Source organism: Phyllostomus discolor, chromosome 2, assembly GCF_004126475.2.
Source record: "Phyllostomus discolor isolate MPI-MPIP mPhyDis1 chromosome 2, mPhyDis1.pri.v3, whole genome shotgun sequence".
Classification (NCBI taxonomy): domain Eukaryota; kingdom Metazoa; phylum Chordata; class Mammalia; order Chiroptera; family Phyllostomidae; genus Phyllostomus; species Phyllostomus discolor.
In genome coordinates this window covers 75,347,918-75,364,404 of record NC_040904.2, presented here as the reverse complement: position 1 = coordinate 75,364,404, position 16,487 = coordinate 75,347,918, and the positions used below count along the sequence as shown (strand labels likewise).

Below are 16,487 nucleotides of genomic sequence, written 5' to 3'. Positions count from 1 at the left end.
ATTAAAAAAACATATGCACCCCTATGTTCATTGTAGCATTATTTGCAAGACAATAGCCAAGCAGCCCAAGTGTCCATCAGTGGATGAGTGGATAAAAAATGGGTGATATATTTATACAATGACTACTACTCAGCTGTAAAAAAGAAGAAAATCTTACCCTTTGCTACAACATAGATGGACCTAGAGAACATTATGCTAAGTGAAATAAGGCAGTCAGAGAAAGACAATTACTATATGATTTCACTGGTATGTGGAATCTAGTGAAGAAACTGAACTAACAAGAAAAATAGGGACAGACTCACAGATAAAGAGAAGGCTGACAGCTCCAGGTGGGGGGCAGTTGAGAGGGGTGAAGGGACTGAACAAAAAAGAAAAAGAGAAAGAACTTAAGGATCTGGGCAACAGTGTGGTGGTTGCTGTGAGGAGGAGGGAAAGGGTGTGGGTGGAGGTGAAAGAAGTACAGGAGAGACAGACGGTAATGGAAAAATACAATAAAAATAAAATAAATAACAAAGGAAAAATTACTCAGGTACAAGTTAAACAAAACCTACACAGTATCTCTATAATGAAAATTATAAAACGTGGATGAAAGATATCAATGAAAACTTAAATAAAAAGATGTACTTTGCTCATGAATTGCAATATTTAATAATATTAAAGATGTCAATTCTACAAAAGTTATCTATATTTTTAGTAAAATCCTATCAAATCCCACCATATTTTATAGATTTATAAAAAATGTAATTTTTACTTCAGAAGCATCAATTAATTGTCTTAAATCTTTTAAAGATACTAACACTTTCAATTTTCCTATAGTAATTCTTAATGAACAAAGGGAAGAAGGTAAAGGAGTTAATCTGTGTTCTCCCTGTATAATAAAAATAATATCTCTCTCTGAGGTAAATGTGAGACAGGTTGCTTTCATTCCATTATAAAAAAACAACTAAGGTTCTTTAAACTTGTGTTTTCTTTCTTTCAACACAACCCACCATGTATAGAGGCACTACCTGGCTTTCTCTGCATCCCTCTGTGGAAACGAGGCATGAGGAACCAGTGCCTGGTAATGATGGCATTTTGGCTACTGTTATTGCTGCAAGCTTTAAACCATTCATTGTTTCTAACCAAGAAAACTTAGGTCTTTTCCCAGCATCTATGGAAGCGTGACAGGCTAACTTGTTGGCTTATAAATGAGGTAAATTCCCAGATACTTCACAATTCTTGTTAGCTCTTTCACCTCCCTTTCTCCAGGGATGCCTATAACTTGGAACTAGCCATCACGCTGTTGTGAAGCCGAGATCACCAAAACAGCCATGTGTGAGTGAGTATTCTACCCCAAAACCTTTCTATATTCCCAAACACAGCCAACAGTAATAACTAGATATGTGAATGAATGAGCCTTCAGATGACTCTAACCCCGTCTTTGAGACTTTCACCAGAGGCTCAGAAAGCATGGAGTAGAGGCAAGTTCTTTCTGCACTGTACTGTTCCTGAATTCCAGACCCACAGAGAGTATGAGAGATGTGTGATTTTAAATAATTTAGGGGTTTAAGTCACTAAGTGACATTACAAAACTATAGTAAGGAATGTTCATTTAAAAAAGAGAAACACCAAAAACATTTTGTTTTAATATTTCTTGATTTATTTTATCTACATGCTGTTTTTAGGGAAAGTATTTCTCAAAAAAATATAGTTTTATTTTTGCTTTTTACATTGTCGATTCTTTGAATATTAGTAAGTGATATATTATACATGTTTGCCTTTTCTTCGCAGTAGGAAAAGATAGAATGGGATTATTTTGTTACCTTGAATGGTACTGCATTAAAAATACTTATTCAACAGTTATGAATTTATTCTATGGGTCAGGCCATGTGTTAGATTAGACTTGCCTTTACAAAAATATCTTTCCTACTATCTCTCTGAGAGAAACATTAACCTAAATGGAATTCAATTGTATATTATTCACTAGATCCATGTTGTCTTAGTTGAAAAAGCTAATATTAATTACTTATTCTCCCACAATACATTTAAAATTAATTAAAAAAAAACCACTTACTGTGTGCCTATTTATCTATTGTGGGCCAAGCACTGTTTGGCATTTGATAAGTTATCCATCACTATTAGGCTAAACTTTACAAAGATGTCAAGCTACAAACTTCCATGTTTGATGATGCCTAAACATGAACTACAGCAAGTTCAATAAAGATTATATTTAAATTTATGAAATCTCTTTGAAAAGTTGAAAATTGAACAATTTAATCTACAAGTACATACTATCTATTCATATATCGAAAAAAATTTATTACCCTAAGATATCACTGTAACATGATTTCAATTTCATATATATATATAGTTATACATATGGTTTCTTCAGAGGTATCCAGCCATGTAACATGAAAAATAGAGACATTTATTGAAGAAGATTCAAGATACAAGAAACATTGTACATAGGACAATGAGGCCTCAGTCTCCTTCAAAGTAGGCACCTTGGGACCTCACACAGTCTTCTCAATTGCCATCAGCTGACCCATCATATTTTCCTGAATCTCATTAATGATCCGAAATCTCTTCTCTTTCAAAGATTTTAGTTTTGGAAAAGCCAGAAGTCTCAGGGCACCAAATCTTGGCTGTAGCATGGCTGAGTCACCTGGTTGATTTGACATTTTGCCAAAAAACTCTGCATAAGATGTGATTCATGAGCGAGTGAGTTGTCATGATGAAGCTGCCAATCACCAGTTGCCCATAGCTGCGGCCTTCTGATCACCCAAGTATTTTCTGCCGTGGAATGTCCAAGCTTAATGCAAAATTTGATTCAGATTCATTCCTCTAATTGATCAGTCATTTTGAATTCAGTGCCCATGTAGTACACATGCCCACTCAATAGTGTTTACCTCCCCAAGTGATTAGTACACTGAAGTTGTCATTATGCATGCATGTGCATTCCAGCCCACTCTCCTTGGCTGCCAGGTTACATCAATATTGCACAGACCATTCTCATTATATTAACAATGGCTGGCCTTTTTCTGGACAAAATATATACTCTAGAGATAGGAACATGAAACAAATTGAACATTAATGCATATCCAGCTCAAGATTAAATAATAATATTGGCAAATTGAACTTTTTTTGAAATAGAGTATCCAAATGAATTTTGACTAGATTCTTTTTCCACTTCTGTGTTGCTGAGTTGCTCATATGAAATATATGTTTATTATATGAAGCATACCTATGGCAGTTAAATTCAGATAGTGTTATCTATAACAATTTGTATTGGCTTCCTCCCAACACTTTTGACTTGCCATGTATGAGAATAAATGAGAACCATATGAAAGTCAGCAAGTTCTTGATAGTACATGACATTTTGTGTTCTCTCATCCTTGATTTTAGCAAACATTTCAAGATTTTGGCTTCCATCATTGAAGATGATAGGTTTCAAAATTTAAGGGGATTTTTTTTGGCTTCAGATAAGAATCCCAACTTAACACACTTCCATAAATCATTGGTGTGGAAATCTGTCAGAAAATAGCACAAGTGTACTACTTTTTCCTTGTGGTATTTGGTGTTTCCAAATTAGATTATTTGTTGAATGTTCAAGGGAGCATATTTGCTTGAAGAGTTCACCATATGTCAGACAAATCTCATGCTCTTGAAATGGAGTTCACAGAAATGAAACCAAGGGTAACTGCCTATTCCTTCCTCTACTGTGGTAGTAAGAATCAAAGGATTCTGCAGAAATGTGAAGCAGAGTCACTACTTGCAGAGTCACTGAGTAACATCATGAACATTAAAAAGTGGCAAACTGGAGACTACTCAAGATCCTAAATCCAGAATTCATTTTATTATTGTCCTTCATATTTTATTTTCATCAGAAATATTATACTGAGAGGTAATAGAGTATAGTTATTCAGAAAAATGTCCTAAAGTTGATCTTAAGTTTAGTTCTTTTATGTGTTAGCAGTATGACCTGGTGTGATGATTAACTCTAAGCCTCTGCCTATAAAGTTCATAGAACTTCTGAGAAAATTAAATCAAATAATATAGGATTTGGCAACTGTAGGCTTACTATTGTGAGTATGCAAAACAGAGTTTATTCTTGTATTATTTTTTATTGCATTAATTATTGAATTATTTTCCATATAAAGAACTATAAACCTACTTTTGTACCACCTTGTATATATCAGTTGCTTGGCAAATAGTAAATGCTCAGTTTATATTAGTTATTAGTATTTGGAACAAATAATAGTTATTATTATAATAGTTATTATTAGGTAACTATAATACATACATACATATTTACACAAATGTAATGGAAATTATCAAGCATTTTTAAAATTTTTATTTGTTGTTATTATTACTATTGTCAATTTTTAATTTAAGTAGAATATTACCTTTCTTCAAAGAAGGAAGATGATAGTCCACTTTGCAGGAAAATATGATTTAATTATGACTATTTTCTATCAAGTTTTAACTGAGTTTTCCCAGAGAATTTCAAGGTGAGGACTTCTGTAAACCTCCAAAATCTTCATTTTATAGTGCACTTAACTCTCCACTTATTTTTCTAAATTGTGTCTAGATCCCCTGGGTCAATAGAATGTGTATCCCAGATGCCCCATAAGAAGCCTAGTTTTTAGTAGGCATGTTGACATTATTTGTACATAGTAAGAGAGTATAAAGGATCAGAAAAGCTTTGGCATTTACCTTGTTAAACTTTTATAGCTAAGCTCTGGTTCAAGGGCCTACTTAAATGACTTAACTGCACTAAGAAAAATGGGAGCATTGAGACCAATGAAAAGAGTCCACAAAATTCTACGAAAACGAACCAGTTCTAGCAGAAATCAGAATGTTTAATGATCCAAGATACACAACTAGAACATTAACTAGCTTTATTGACCTCAAGGAAATTTACACTTTTTCCTAAAACCCAGGGACATTCTCCTTTATTATATTATCAAAAAATGTTCTAATACATTTAATTCTACTTCACTCTTTTGAATGCTTTTTATATATCAAGCATTGCAATGCCAAAGGGGCAGAGTCATTTACAAGGCACAGTTCCTGTTCAAGGTTCCCTTAGCCATGAGTAGGGAAGAGGTAATTTCAATAAGATGGTTTGTTATACAGGATCAATTAGGAATCCTCATGAAAGGTCTCAAATTCAGGTTGGATTCATGTTGCCTTGTCTCTGAGAAGCTGCTTTTGGAGGAATGAAGGGTGATTTTACAAGTTACCACATTCCTCATTTGCTTCACTCATTTATATAACTCACCTGGCCCCAGAAGCAATTGTGTGTGCTAGAGGAACTACAAAATTAAATGTGCTCTAATATATTAGTCTGACTGAAGTTGGAGATATCAGGATTGGAGGCAGATGCATTATTTAGGACACTCCTTTGGTAATGTAGACATGTAATGAGGTTATGGTGGGAGACCTAGAAAATGAGTTAGCATTTCTACGATGGCATAATGACCTAGGTGATCTAAAATGAGACAGACAGAAGAGTAAAGGATGACATTTGAATTACCAGATTAATTTACTTGAAAATTATTATCTCAGTTTAGGATCTTCAAGAAACAGACAGCAAGAAAGAATTAGACCTGCAGGAAAATTTTTGGTGTAAATGCTTAGGAAGGATTGGGACAGGGAATAAGAGAAGACATAGGGAGCTTTCTGACTGAAAGTTACATCTTAAACCTAGGTATCGTAAGGAGAGACCAATGGAGGGAGGATTGGATAGAAAGCTCAGACTGCAGTAGACCACTGAGAAAAACCTCAGCCAGGATGATTGGAACATGGGATCCAAGACTGCTTACTACAGAATTGTGTCACTTGAGAGAAAATGCCAGGCTTCGGTGCTCCCACTGTGCTGCCTGTACTGATATAAACGATGCTGGGGAATTTGAAACTACAACAGCTTGAGGCTGTCAGCTAATTGCTCTCCTTGTAAGTTCTCTCTTGAAAGCAGAGCCGAAGAGTACACACCCACAGTGAACACAGGTATCCATTACTAGAAGTGTTGGATTCCAGTAATGAGAGGATATAATTAAAAAGAATTGTCTGTATGGAATAAGAAATGGGTGGAGTTAGCAAGATTGATGGTTTATATATATAAACATATATGAATAGATTATATATATGAAAGTATACTTATATGTTGTGTGTGTATCTGCATACACAGAAAGTTAAAAAAATTGTTTATTTTAATTTTTAAATTTTTTTATTTTTTAATAGGAGATAGAGAGGATATTGATTTGCTGTCCCACTTATGCATTTATTGATTGTTTCTTGCACATGCCTTGACTGGGGATTGAACCTACAGCCTTAGCATATCAGGACAATGTTCTAATGAACTGAGCTACCCAGCCAAGGTTGATGGTTTCTTAGTAAACTTTTAGACCTATTTGCCTCTTACCTATTACTTATATAAGTAAAAATGACTTGTGGCAGAGGTTGCTAGATAGATTCCAAAAACTTCCTCTTCTATTTAGGTATACTACTTCTTCCACATTCTTTTGCAGTTAAGTATAGCAATATGATTGATTTCTGGTCATTACAAGGAGAGAAGTGATATGTGCCACTCATAAGCAGGGCTCATAAAATCTGCAAGACAATCTTCCCTTCAATTTTACTGGCTGAGAGAAAGACCTTAAGGCCTTATATTCTCCACAAGATGGACAGAGTGTGGGATCTGAATCACTGCAAACAAGGCCACCTGGCAACTTATTTGGGTTATTTTGTGTGTAAAATTATGTTTTTTTTAATTTTAAGCTGATGAAACTTCATATTTAACTGTTACTTCTGCTAGCATTAACTTAAGAAAGGTCCAAGATAAAGATATACATAAAACAAACAAAGATATATAGATCTTTACATAGTGTCAGAAACACCTTTTGCCTTTGAATTTCACCTTAGAATTTTTTTCTTTAGCTTCCAACATACACCCTCAATGCCTATTAACTGATGAAGGTTTGACTAAAACAATTAATTTAGCAAGTTCATGTGTTAAATTTACTTCTTTTTATTGCTACTCCTGTTAGTGGTGACATGGACACCAGTCCACAGTGTCCAAGGTGTTATGGATGAGACGAGATACATTCACAGGACTACTAAGTCCTGTGGAGGAAAAGGGACAGCACGGCTACTCTCTCAAGGGGAGAGTGCCCCAACCCTTGCCTTAACGGGCTTTTATTGGGTTTGTTTTGCACAGGAATAGAGGTAAAGCTCATTAATCATTATCAGGCAGTAAGAATCAAACATACAAAAAACTCTGAGGGCCTATTTTGAGTCAGGGTCAGATAGCTAAAGAGCCATAAAACTTTGAGAAACAAACTCACTTCTCACTTGGACCCTTATCATTTAATTGAGAGCATTCTAAACAAAGCAGGTTTCACAGGATTCTACATATTCTTTCTTAGGTCTGATTGCCCTAGGAAACCTGCCCTTTCCAGCACAGGGTGGCACCCACCACCAGAATGTTTCAGGCTTAAGTCAGGCAGGAGAAGTAAGGAAGCCAAGAGATTAGGACACTTCTCACAGACAGAATGAGGACTTAGGCTATGTCAAAGCCAAGGGGTGAGGGTCCATCACCCCCTTTTGCTATAGCTCCCCAAGTCCTTCCCTGGGGCCTCCACATGATCATGCCTGTCTTAGATCATTCCCTCCTTGGGGAATCTTACCCATCATTGGCTAACTGATCAAGCATTGGGGTCCAGGCAGGGTGAAGTAAAAGGAGCAGAAGCTGCACCCCTGACAGGGAGATAAGCTTTGTCTCCTTAGTGGCTTCTGGTCCAAAGTTCGCTTGCTCAGCCTTAGCCATGGGGGGGTTACAGCTTCTGAAACCAGGCAGGGCAGTTCCTCACAAATGGTGCCATTGTTGTTTCCACGAACACCTAGACACAGTATTTTATGGTGCTCTTTGATTCCTGCCTTTTAAACAATTCTCATATCAAATTGGCAAGTTCTATTAATTTTCCTTTCTTCATGTATCTGTGTATCCATTTATTTTTTACATATTATTACTACCACTGTGGAGCAGAGATTTTTAACTTTTTTTTATCTCATGGCACACATAAACTAATTATAAAAATTCTGCAGCACACACACAAAAGTATTTTTTGCCAGTCTGACAAAAAACAAGTATAACTTTGATTCATTCAAACTGGATGGGTATTGTTGGCTATTGTCATTTTTTAATTTGATGATGTAAAGGAAGAGAAGTTAGTACCCCTGACTAATTAGTCAGGTATTAAATGTTTTAAAAATTGTTGTGGCACACCAGTTGAAAATTGCTGCCCTAGGATAAGTGCATAGTTTAGTGCCTACAATGCCACAATAGATTTCTAATATCATTTTCTCTGCTTATCCCATAGCTTCTGTCCAAATCACTTTGGCAAATTGCCACTGGCACTGTCCCCAGAGCATTTAAGGGGATTACAGTAGCAATTATATTGTGGAAAGAACACGGAATAAGAAGATTCCAGTTTGAAATAACTGTATTCTATTTACTTGGGTGACCTTGGGAAGAAATCCAAGACTTGATTCTATTATCTATTAAAGGGGGCTCTATCTATTCACAGGATCACTGCAAAGATTTAGTGAGGTAACTTATCAATGTTGATAGCAAAACACTTGCTTCATCATGGTGCTTAATGTATATTTACTAAATGAATAAATATATCCTTATTTGTCTATTTCCTTTCACTTAGCTAACCTGCTTATAAGTTATTCTTTCCTTTACTCAACATTTTCAAATGCCATTTCTCCTTCCAGGCAAGTTCAAATCTGATCTGTTTAGTGATCTCTCCCTATCTACTTTACCTCTGTGGAAATCTCAATCACTTATGTTATCTAGCATTATATTGTGAGTGATCTTTTTTGGTTTTCATGTACAATGATTTTCTTTAGATGGACTGCAAATGACTAGGGACATATCTTATACAAAGTATCAGGTGTTTCCTAGAGTGATTTTTGCAATTGTGTTTGTTTTTAATTTTTATGTGCTTTATTTGGCTTGTCCAGATTCCTTCCTTCTTTTTTTCATAAATGATATTCTTTCTTTTCAACATAACCCACTCTGAAACCTCTAATCCTTGTGTAGATCAATGACCCCACATAATAACACCCACTATACCCAAATGCAAGCACAGGATTAAGGACTTGCTTGTCTGAGTAATTCATTCTGCTGCCCCAAATAATTCATAAAAGGCTTGTGAGCCAAGTAAAGCCCCAGAATTTATGTTGGAACAACTGAGGAACAATACATATCTCATAGGCATTACAACGTAGAATTATATAAATTATAGTGATGTTTTAAAAGATATAGTTTGCAAATTAACCTAGTTAGGAGGAAAATAAGGTCAAGTGATGAAGTCAAAGAATAAGAGATTTACGTACTCCTTAATCCATCTGTGCCTGATCTCTTAGCTAGAAAATTTATCTCCAGACTTTCATTCACATGGACTAAACATTTATTTTTCCCTTGTTAATCTATATGACTTTGTCACTTGTAATCCAAAAAGAAATGTCTAATACAGTTGTGTTCTTTAACCATGCAGATAATATTTACTGATTATTTTTTTCTAGCTTACTCATAATGAGGTTTAGACAACAGAAATTTGGATTGCATAACATGGATCGCTTCTCACTAATGGAGAAAAAAAGAAACAGAAGCACATTCTTCATGACTTACATAAATTTCATTATTTTGCTGTTTAAAGAAGCACAGATTTCAATAATGTTTTAAAAATCATCAAAGAACACTTCTATATTCCAATCTGTAAAAATATTTTCATTATGTTTATTATAAAAATATAAATGTTTCCACTACAAATTAATTTACATTAGTAAGAGGCCATCTACATTGTACAACATAAACTAAATGAGTAGTTTTGAAAGTACAAGTTTAAAGTAAATACATATTGCCAATCATATCACATTTATACATGGTTTCACTGATACTTAGTACAGAATGACCTTGGCAAGGTGCCAGAAATAAATAATATATGTAAATCAAATTTAAGATATGGAACAGATAATATGGTACATACCATTGTGTGGAGATGTGGTTTCATGTTTATTGAAAGTCAATGCAGTTCCTGTACAAAGAGATGGCCATGAGCATCTAGTACCTCTACTCCACAGTTCAGAATCGTACACTGTTATGTTTACATATGTACAGAGTAAGAATTATGTAAATAAAGTAAATTTATAGGAGGTCAGGTAGAAAAATAGTGAAAAAATGAAGGGCAATATACTGTGTATATAACCTCGTCTTTCAAATGGAAATCACAGCTAAAATAAGTGAAGTAGATTCAACAATCCTCAACTTCAATTAGTTCATGAAATGCACAGATTTTGTTGAGTCTGCTCAGAACAGTACCTACAAAAGTAAATGCCAGTCTGGGATAAAATGAAAGTGAAGCAGAGTCAGATCTCAATCCAACATTCTGCAACACAAAATATTTGATTAAAAATGGTTTTAGCTGCTTCTAGCAGGGTTAAGCAATTTTGTAATTAATTTCATAATGACATAGGTCTTTTTAAAAAGTTCATGCTCTTCTATATTCAATATAGAATTCTAGTTGGATAATTTGATTGTAAGAATTATTGCCAATTTTATGGAATAATCCTGTATATGAAGAAACACAACCTAAGCCTTATTACTCTAAATTTACAACAGATTAGCACTTGTGAATTTGATCTGATTGCAGTCTGTAAAATGTTCCATTTTTTATTAAAAGCATAAAGGTTGCAGCATTGTTTTAGCCATTCTATTCTTATGACATATGCATTTCTTATTCCCTTAATATGATCATATCAGCATTAGAAAAAATACAGAGTTAAAATGTTGCTTCACAATATATTAGTGGCTAGATCTACACCAGGTACAGCTTTATAAATATTACTGAGTATGCTCATATTTCACCTTTATGTAATAGTCTATTGTAAGGTCCCACAGTGAGAGATCTCTCCACTGCTTATAGATTTTGAATCTTTTGCTAGATAACCATTTTATTTACCTCAAAAATAAAACTATTTTGAAAATTATATGCTCAATAAATGCAAACAAATTTTAATGCCTCTAATTTATACACCACAATTACAACAGGTGCATTTCAGTGGAAGACTCTTTAAGATAACAATACCTGCTATAGATGATCACAATGTGTAATTAGCATAACTAAACCTCAGTTATTCAAATGAGTAGTTTAGTTATAATCATTCCCTAAAAATAGCTCAGCAATTTGAAGCGTAGATATTGAGTGATCTTTTTTTACTCATGCAATAGCCAATAGGCTGTATTGCCAATTAATACAACAATCAAAATAAGATTTCAATTATTTCCAGTGTAGCTATTCTCTATTTCAGAGCTCTAACATAGCTTCTTTACCAATGAATGGAGTTAATGGTTTTGTAAACTCCAGAGTAGGGCAGGTATGCCATTAACAATCCATTACTTACAAGCCAGCATATTAAATTAAAAGCATACGTTTATAATAAATGGAGAGACAAAAACGTATGACATAATTCAGACTGTGAGAGATTTGGTTAGTGTATGAAGAGAAAAAGGATTTGGTTTCTTTTTTTCTAGATAGATAGATAGATAGATAGATAGATGATAGACAGATAGATGTAGATACATATAACTGGATGTTTCAAAAATCCGGAAAGAAACCCATCATTCTCTGTGTTTAGTTCAACATGTTTCCTACTGCTGACAGTTTGAGGAGTATTTGGCACTTGGTTGTTAGCAAATCCAAATTAAATCATTGAGGCATAAATAGAAAACAATAAAAACAATTCAAAAGAAAATAAATATGTATTTTTCTTCAAAATTAAGACATTTTTACATGATAATTCTTAATGAAGCTAACAATTAAAAATATGTAGTACTTAAAAAAAACTACAAACTTTATTTCTATATGCTTTAAACAGGTAAAAGATAATAATACAATGAAAAGCTAGTAAATATGGCCAGACGGTTTGAGGTATAAATTCCTCTGTTTTGCTTGCTTTCAAAGAAAAAAAAAATACCTGTTACAGATTTCTTATGTGTATAAAAATATCACAAGTCTTTTCTTTTGTGGCTATCAGCAAACAGAGCCACTATGTCATTTTGTTATTTCACTTGTTTCTCTTTTATCATAGTCAGTATATAATCAATGGCTCTATGCTAGTTCTTCATCATTTCGTGCTGAAGAATTTTAATTTATTACATCAACTAATATAAAAAATCAGTTGCAAAACAAAATACACCCACCCACCAATTCACTAGGTGATATGGGAAAATAAAGAGTTTTTCAATTCCATTTTAAGGCATTTGTACTCATATATGAGTGTCTTATTGGGCTTGAAACTTCCACCAGTATCTCCAGCATTATCATCTGTCTGCAAAGTGATGCTACATCTTCCACAGCCATTATTTCCTTTGAGAAATAGCCCTTTACACTGGAACTGGACCATTCTTTGACTGTGTTTCCAGAGCTTTAATGCTACTGATGATCTTCTTCTGTGGCCCAACCACAGTGACACCAACCTTTTTCATGTCACTGTAAAAAAGGAGAAAATGTTCAGTGAGAATCCTGGTTTCCTGGATCATATATAAGCATGAGATTTTCAATGAGCAAAACTTGTACAATTATATATCCAGTATTTCTGACCTATTTATTTATATGCTTTATTTTTGCATCATCCATGTATAATATCCTAGCTATTTTACTGCTATTCTTGTGGAAGAGCATAAGTGGTATACAGTAGGTTGAAGTATAGAAGTATATCCCCTTAAAATTTCTGTCTACCCAGAACACCATAGGGTCTTTGCATATTTAATTAAGACAAGGATCAAGGCCTAACTGGTGTAGCTCAGCTGGTTGGACATTGTCCCACAAAGCAAAAGGCTGCTGTTTTGATTCATGGGCAGGATGCAAGCCTGGGCTGTAGGCTGGTCCTGGTTGGGGTATGTGAGAGAAGCAACCAATTGACATTTCTCTCACACATCGATGTTTTTCTCCCTCTTTCTCCTTCCTCCCCTTCCCCACTGTCTAAGGATAAGTAAATACAATTTTTTTTAAAGACAAGGATCAGCCCTGGCTGGCGTAGCTCAGTGGATTGAGCACAGGCTGCGAACCAAAGTGTCACAGGTTCGATTCCCAGTCAGGGTACATGCCTGGGTTGCAGGCCATGACCCCCAACAACCGCACATTGATGTTTCTCTCTCTCTCTCTCTTTCTTCCTCCCTTCCCTCTCTAAAAATAAATAAATAAAATCTTAAAAACAAAAGACAAGGATCAAGATGAGATCCTGCTGGATTAGTGTGGACTCTAAATGAGGCTGTCCTTATTAGAGCCTGAAAAAGACACACAGTGACAAATAGACGAGATCCATGCATAGATGAAAGCAGAGATTAGTTATGTTGCCACAACCAAGGAATTCCAGGATACACCAGAAGCTGGAAGAAGTAAGAAGAGATTCACCCTTAAAGACTTGGAGCCTTGACAACACCTTAATTTCTGACTTCTGGACTCTATAAATGTGAGAAGACAAATTCTGTTTGTTTAAGCCAACGAATTTGTGGGAATTTGTTGTGACAATCTCTGGGAAACTAATACAGATGGTCAAACATTCTCTGTGGGGCATTATTCTGTTCCCAGAACCTGGACCAGCTCTGGGACTGCTTTGAATGACAGAGTATGTCAGAAGTGACTTTGTATCAGTTTCTGCACTCAGGTCTTCAGAAACTGCCAGGTTCAACTCATCCCTTGAGACACCTTCTCTGGGCCTCAAACTGCCATATAAGAAGTCTGACTACCCTGAGACTTTGGAGAGGCCCTGTGAAAGCCCTCAGTCTGAAGTTTCAGCTATGTAGCCATCTACACCAGGGGGACAAGAATGAAACCACCTGGAGCTCTCCACCTTAGACCATATTCATATTAGATGAATATTTTAGTCAACACTAACATTACAGTGGAAAAATTACATGCTTAGTTCTGTCCAAACTCATAGCCCATGACTTCTTGTACATGCCCTGACTGGGGATCAAACCCAAAACCTTGGCATATCAGGATGACACTGTGACCAACTGAACTACCTGGCCAGGGCTAGCCTTTAAGCTTTGAATGAGTTTGTTTTTAGTCATAGATAACTAGAACAATTTTTAATGTATACTTTTTAAGTAGAAAATGATAAGAAGTTATCTCTATCAAAATTATTAAATTTGAAATAGTTTAAGCTCAGTAGCCAGAGATTAGAATAATTATAAAAACATAGGAAATTTTATTAAGAAAAAAACAAGGGTTATGCAAACATGTGCAACTCATTAATTAAATATTGTTGAATCAAGTAATTCATTCTATATTCACATCTTTCAGGTCTTGACTCAAACATTCTCATCTCAGGAGACCTTCCTGAGCCTTCCATTTAATATTGTAAAATCTCTCTGTAGTCATACCTCCACTTTATATTTTCCTTTCTTGTTTCATTTTCTTCCAAACATTTATCACCAGTCAATGTATTGTCTTTCTTTCTGATTTATTTTCTTTATTCTCTATCTTGTCCCTCAAGAAGGTGAACCCCATGTGAACACACATTCTTGTTGGTTCTATAGTCTGCTTATCAACCATACTCTGAACAATGGTTATCACTTTGTGGGGGCTCAATATGTACTTACTAAAGAATGAATCAATAGTCCAAAATATGTTTATCTGCAGAAGCTGACAGAAGAGCGAATTATCACTTGTCAAGGAGCACCACAGAAACTGAGAATGGCCAGAAAACACACAAATGCGCACGCACACAAACACACAGAGAAGGGGCTCCTTTATACAGAGCCTAAAGGAAAGAGTGAGAAATTGGGAGTTTAACTACACAGAAATGAATAATGATCCATGTAGAAGTAAGTTTCCAAGAAATAAAGATATACAAGCACAAAAATAGGTAACCATTTAAGAAACATAAAGCTAACCAAGACTGGTTGCATTCCTATCACCTGAGCTGGCAATGAAATTTCCGATGACCTACAGGTCTCCTCCTTGCTGCTATTCAAGAGGCTAATACATTTTATATGAACAAGTCTTATGTTGCCTGAGGTCCCCTCTGATGGTACTCTTTAGCAGCCCTGCTTCACCAGGAAGGCCAGTGGGAAGTGACAGCAGGTTTGTCATGTAATTGCGCATGTAATTGCGCATAATGAAACCTTCACTTAGAGTAATGTAGGCTATTCACATTGATCCTGCTTTTGAGAGTGTGTATTCTATAGGATTTTGATTCTGTGCATACCATTTATCTATCTTTTAAATGAACAACAAACATTTCCCTACTTGTTTCCAAACTATATCAAAGTCAACTTATAAATCTAGAAGCAGAAAACAGGGCAGATATAAATGTGTACAAATCAACAGATCCTCCTCTTTTTGTATTTCTTCTAACATTTTTCTTCCAATTCTATATCATATATTTTATTACTTGCTCATATTTCTGTTTTCCTGTTCTTTATAAGCCCAGGAAATGAAATGATAATTCTAGTTAGCAGAGAAAAGAAATGTTCCAAGGCAGTACACTAATTTCCTGAGCTCTTTGAGAAATTTAAGCATTGTGACAGAGTACATGATATGATATTGTGTCACCTCTCTCTCTCTGGAGAACCTTTACCTCAGCATCTAGAAAAAAAATCAGATGCTAAGAGTGAACGGAACTCTCTGAAGAGCCAGCCCAGCTCTGGGGCTCTTGCTTCAATAGGAAGGGCTGAGTCTTCTTCTTCAGCCCAATGTTCCCTCATCACTTCTTTATAGGTGTACTCAAATGTTCCAAACACACCCCTCAGTAACTCTTCATAACATTGTTTCAGGTTCCATTTCTGGGAATCCATTATAAGCAAATAGATACTAATTTCACCTTTAACTCCAAGAATTATATTGGAAAGAGAATTAATTATCCCTTTAGGCTATGCTTTAGCTTGGGTTTTATGTACTCTCTACTGTCTCTGGTCCTTCCAAAATATCTTTGACCCGCCACCTGGCCATGTCTAGAATTGTTCTAAACATCAGCTGCTGTAGTCTCAGTAACACTCTTCAGATGCTTATATCACTTTGACCACCCTATTCAGAAGGGCAGTGGAAAAGTTCAGGAATAAAGAGCAACTCAGGATTGAGACCAGAGGTTAACGAGCTATCCAAGCTATCTGGTACTTCAAAGGCAAAGGGATAGGTGATGACACTTTGCAAATGGCATCCAAGGGTGCAGGATAATGACTTGTAGCAATTCATCTGCCTGGTACCCATTCACACACTTCATTCTCTCTCCAGAATCTACAGAAACTCTTGCCCTCTTTCAGTCTCTCTTCTTTTCTCACATTAAACTTCCTAAATCCATTTTAGGCTATGAAAAGATATTTTAAAATGTTTATTGAATAAAATCGTATATTTTATAGATTTCATCTGAAAATTAGATGACTTGAGTAATTTGCAGGTAAATGATATCCCTAAACTAACTGAAGTAAG

At 35.3% G+C, this 16,487-nt stretch overlaps 1 protein-coding gene across 2 annotated transcripts in view; it reads right to left on the bottom strand.

The window, feature by feature from the left end:
• Nucleotides 1-9,768: 9,768 nt before the first annotated feature.
• EPHA3 (EPH receptor A3) overlaps nucleotides 9,769-16,487 on the bottom strand; it is a 341,621-nt gene continuing 334,902 nt past the window's right edge. For both annotated transcript variants that reach the window (XM_028504495.2, XM_036017958.1), the window contains exon 17: nucleotides 9,769-12,542. In XM_028504495.2, coding sequence (XP_028360296.1) covers nucleotides 12,437-12,542 — 106 coding nt within the window. In that variant the 3' untranslated portion in view covers nucleotides 9,769-12,436. The remainder of the gene's footprint in view (nucleotides 12,543-16,487) is intronic.